This window comes from Hyperoodon ampullatus, assembly GCF_949752795.1.
Source record: "Hyperoodon ampullatus genome assembly, chromosome: 6".
NCBI lineage: Eukaryota > Metazoa > Chordata > Mammalia > Artiodactyla > Ziphiidae > Hyperoodon > Hyperoodon ampullatus.
This window is the reverse complement of record NC_136919.1, coordinates 114,124,888-114,129,030: the sequence shown is the minus strand read 5'-3', so window position 1 is coordinate 114,129,030 and position 4,143 is coordinate 114,124,888. Positions and strand designations below refer to the sequence as shown.

Here is a 4,143-nt window from a genome sequence, read left to right as displayed (position 1 = left end):
CTCAGCAAAAAAAAAAAAAAAACCCAATTCCACAAGGTTGCATACTGTACCACGTTTGATTCCATTTATAGAACATTCTCCAGATAGTAAAATTATAGAGACAGAGAACCAATTAGTGGTTACCAGGGGTCCGTGACGGAGGGAAGGGTTTTGGGTACACAAATACAAAGAGATAGCACAAGGAGTTCTTTTGCAGTGATGCAGCAATTCTGTATCTTGATTGTGGCTTTACAAGAATCTACTCTCATGATAAAATTGCATTGAGCTACACACACGCACGCACACACACATGAACACAGGCTTTTAAATGGTGACAATAAAATAAGGTCTGTAGTCTAATTCATGGTGTGTATCAATGTCAATTTCCTGGTTTTTATATTATACTGCAGTTACATAATATGTCACCATTGGGGGAAGTTAGGGGTACAGATTTTGAAAATTCCTGGGAATTTATAACTATTTCAAAAGAAAATGTTACAAAAAATTTTAATGAAAAAAATGAGAGAAGAAAACCATCCTTGCCAAAGACCTTCATATTACACAGGGTGGTTCTCTTTAGCGGTTGCTTTATCCACAGTAACCTCCTCCCTCTCCCTTCTCCCCAGACATACAACATACAGTCTTTTTGAAAAGTTTCCAGTCGAATGAAAGGTGTCTTAGAGTAGGACGTACAGGAAAGTTGCTTAAATAAAAATGGTTCAAAAGAACACTGGTATACCCTTTTTCTAGATTCATCAATTAATATTTTAACCCATTCAACTTTATCATATGGAATCTATCCATCTATGTCATTGTTTCTGAACCAGTTGAGGGTAAGTTACATACATCATGGGCCTTTGCCCCTACATACTTTAGTGTTTATTTCCGAAGAATATTCTTTTATACAATCACAATACTGTTACCAATTTCAGTAAATGTAACACTGATTCATTACTTTTAGCCATTGGTCCTATTCCATTTTCATCAATTGCCCCAATAACGTCCAGTACAGAATCCAGCCTGGGGTCAGGTACTGCACTTACCTGTCATGTCTCTTTGACAGACTTAGGTTTAGTAGATCCAGCACCCAGAATCTTCATCTGTAAGGTGGGATGCTGGTAATTGCCCCACCTATTTCTTTGTGAGTAAAGGCACTTTAACGATCTCTAAGAGCTAAATGGAGTATTTCTCTTCCGCATCATAATTTCCCAGAAGCAGCTAAACATATTGAGGGTTGGGGCAGAAGAGACCCGCTTTGGTTTTCTCTACCAGCCTGGGAAAACGACGTAGGGAGGAGGGAGGCGAGCCAGGATCCTGGAGAAGAAGGAACTTCGGAAGAAATCCTCTTTGAAAGACACGACCCAGACTGTGCGAGGGACTCCCCTTTTCCCTCACCTGGAGCGGCGGGCGGCCAATCAGCCGCGCGGTTCGGGCGAGAGGCCAATGGGAAGGCGGCGTGGCGTGCCCCTAAGGCTATAAGTTCCCGGGGCCGCGGAAAGTGAAAGTGGTGCCAGCGGCGAGCTCAGCCTGGGCGCAGCCGCAGGGGCCTGAGTCCGGGCGCCCGAGTTGAAGCTCGGGGATGCTTCGGACTCCCGAGCCGCGGCCCGGGAAGGCGGGGGCAGCTAGCTGCAGCCCCCGGCCCGCGCCGCCCACCCAGTCCAAGCCGCTCACCTCCTTCCTCATCCAGGACATCCTGCGGGAAGGCGCTGATCGGCGTGGAGGTCACGCGGGCAGCCCGCAGCCCCCGCCGCAGCCCCCGCGCCAGCCTGACCGGAGGCGAGACCCTGAGCCGGAGCCCGAGGGAGGGAGAGGAGGCGCCGGGGCGCCGGAGGACCAGCCGAGAGCCCGGCCCCGCGCTGCGCGCGGGGAGGCAGAGCAGCCGGCGGAGACCGAGCCAGGTATGCGGGCGAGGCTGCGGAGGCCGGGCTGGGCCGGGGTGGGTCCTCCCGGAAGGGAGGGCCGGTGTGCTGGCCGAATGGGCGTGAGGGCGGGTGCTAGGTGGACCTCCGGAGCTCCGGCTGCAGGGCTGCGGGGCCCCGCGGCGACGGGCGAAGGGACCTCACGGCCTCCGCCACGGGCGCGCCTCGGAGATTAGCCATGACCCCAGCGTCAGGGCGGCGCAGGATTTAGACTGGGCAACGCGCCCGGCAAGGTGCTCTGCGCAGCGGGTTCTCCGCGCCCCGGGGTCAAAAGGCGAGCGCGCACGAAGCGCCCACCGTGGTCCAGTGTCCCAGAAGGAAACCCCAACATCGCTCCCAGCCACAGTGCGACCCTTGATCGGCGCCAGCCCCAAATTACTTCTGGGCAGTTACGACAATTAACATATAACGAGTTACTGATAATAGCGTATTAATATTAATAAATCAGGGTTTGACCAGCAAAGATGCCCTTCGCTTCCCAGTCCCACGGGCAATAAAACAGTAAGTCTAGGAGCCCCTCTGGTCTTCAGGAGTTATAACGTCGGAACGCTTAGAGTAGACTTAGTTTCTTTCCCATTAGTTTTTTTTTTAAAAACTGAGGTAAAATTGGTACATCAGATTATATTAGTTTCAGGTGTACAACACAATAATTTGATATTTGTACACACTACAAAGTGATCACCACGATAAGTCTAGGTACCAGCCGTCACCATACAATAGACACCCTTCTTATGAGGCATCCTAACGGCTGGTTGAGGGAAAAAAGGGGGGGATTAAAGCCGGAGAATGAACTTTCCTACCACACAAGCCCTCTCTTGCCACCCGGATGTTAACACCGGCTGCCTTTGGGGCCGCTTTACCGGGTATCTTATTTCTCAGAGTTTTTCCTGCCTCCCTGCTCCCGCTTTTCCTCAAGACATATGCAGAATCCCTATTTCATTCTACTGGATGAAACGGCAGGAAGTTCTAGCACTAACTGCTCCTACTTTGGGGACTTGATGACTCGTAGAAAACTAACACATAATCTACATATACACTCACTCCCCACTCAGAGAGTTCCTTAGTCCTGTGAAAAAAGTGCAATGTATCTAAACCGACAGTGGGCTGTTTGTTCACTCACCAGAAGAGATAAGGGTGGATTGAATTCTGTACCCTTCCGTGCTAACATGTAACGTTTGCCTTCCCATCCCTGCTTCTCCCCTCTCGTTTCCAGATAGGCACTTTGAGACTTATCTGTTGGACTGTGAAAACACTCGGGAAGCCTTACCGAGCCTGCCCCCAGCCCCCAAGCAGCCACAGAAGCGCTCCCGGGCCGCCTTCTCACACAATCAGGTCGTTGAGTTGGAGAGGAAGTTCAGTCACCAGAAGTATCTGTCAGCTCCCGAAAGGGCCCACCTGGCCAAGAACCTCAAGCTCACGGAGACCCAGGTGAAAATATGGTTCCAGAACAGACGCTATAAAACCAAGCGGAAGCAGCTCGCCTCAGACCTGGGAGACCTGGAGAAGCATCCTTCCTTGCCAGCTCTGAAAGAGGAGGGCTTCTCGCGGGGCTCCCTCATCTCCACGCATAACACCTACCCTTACCACCCCTACCTTTACTGCTTGGCAGGCTGGAGCCCAGCTTTCTGGTAACGCCTCCGACAACCACGAGGGATCAAGAACTGCCTTCCCCAGGTGGCCCCTCTGGAAGGCCAAAGGGCCCGGGGTCAGGGAGGACTGAGCAGCAAGAGGTACGAGACCAAAACTGTTGGAGGTTTGCATGGAAATCCCAGATTCTTCACTAGTGGGCCAATGAAAGGTCTGGGACAGGGAATGATTTAATATCCAAATAGTTCCCCCAACACAGAACGTAGGTCATTTTTGCTTTTAGAGACCTGCTTGAAGTAGAGAGGGATAAAGCCAAGTGCTGTTTCTAGCACTTTGGGTGATTTTGTAGGAGGTGACCACATCACTTCCGAGGATTCTGTTTCCTCCAACTCCACCCTCTTGTGTACCTGAGCATCCACTCTGAAAGAGCACACCCGAAAGGGGAGGGGACCGGGGAAGCACGGCTAATAAGAGGATGTCATCTACTGAATTAAACTGAAGGTCAAAAGCCTCTCGTTGGCCTTGGACTATGACCAAGGTTTCTCTCTGTCCCTGGAAGAGAGGCGGAAATGGAGAATCCCACAGAGAAGCCTGTCGTGCTCAGCGCAGGTTGGCACGGGATATGGAGATGGGTAGCAAGAGATGAAAATATAAGCTT

The 4,143-nt window shown here is 51.1% G+C and overlaps 1 protein-coding gene across 1 annotated transcript; it reads left to right on the top strand.

The window, feature by feature from the left end:
* Window positions 1-1,558: 1,558 nt before the first annotated feature.
* NKX3-1 (NK3 homeobox 1) lies at window positions 1,559-3,530 on the top strand (the record flags this gene model as incomplete). The annotated part of the gene is made up of 2 exons (XM_079706357.1): window positions 1,559-1,877; window positions 3,112-3,530. The coding sequence occupies 2 exons, from the start codon at window positions 1,559-1,561 to the stop codon at window positions 3,528-3,530; spliced, it is 738 nt and encodes a 245-aa protein (XP_079562483.1).
* Between the last annotated feature and the right edge of the window lie 613 nt (window positions 3,531-4,143).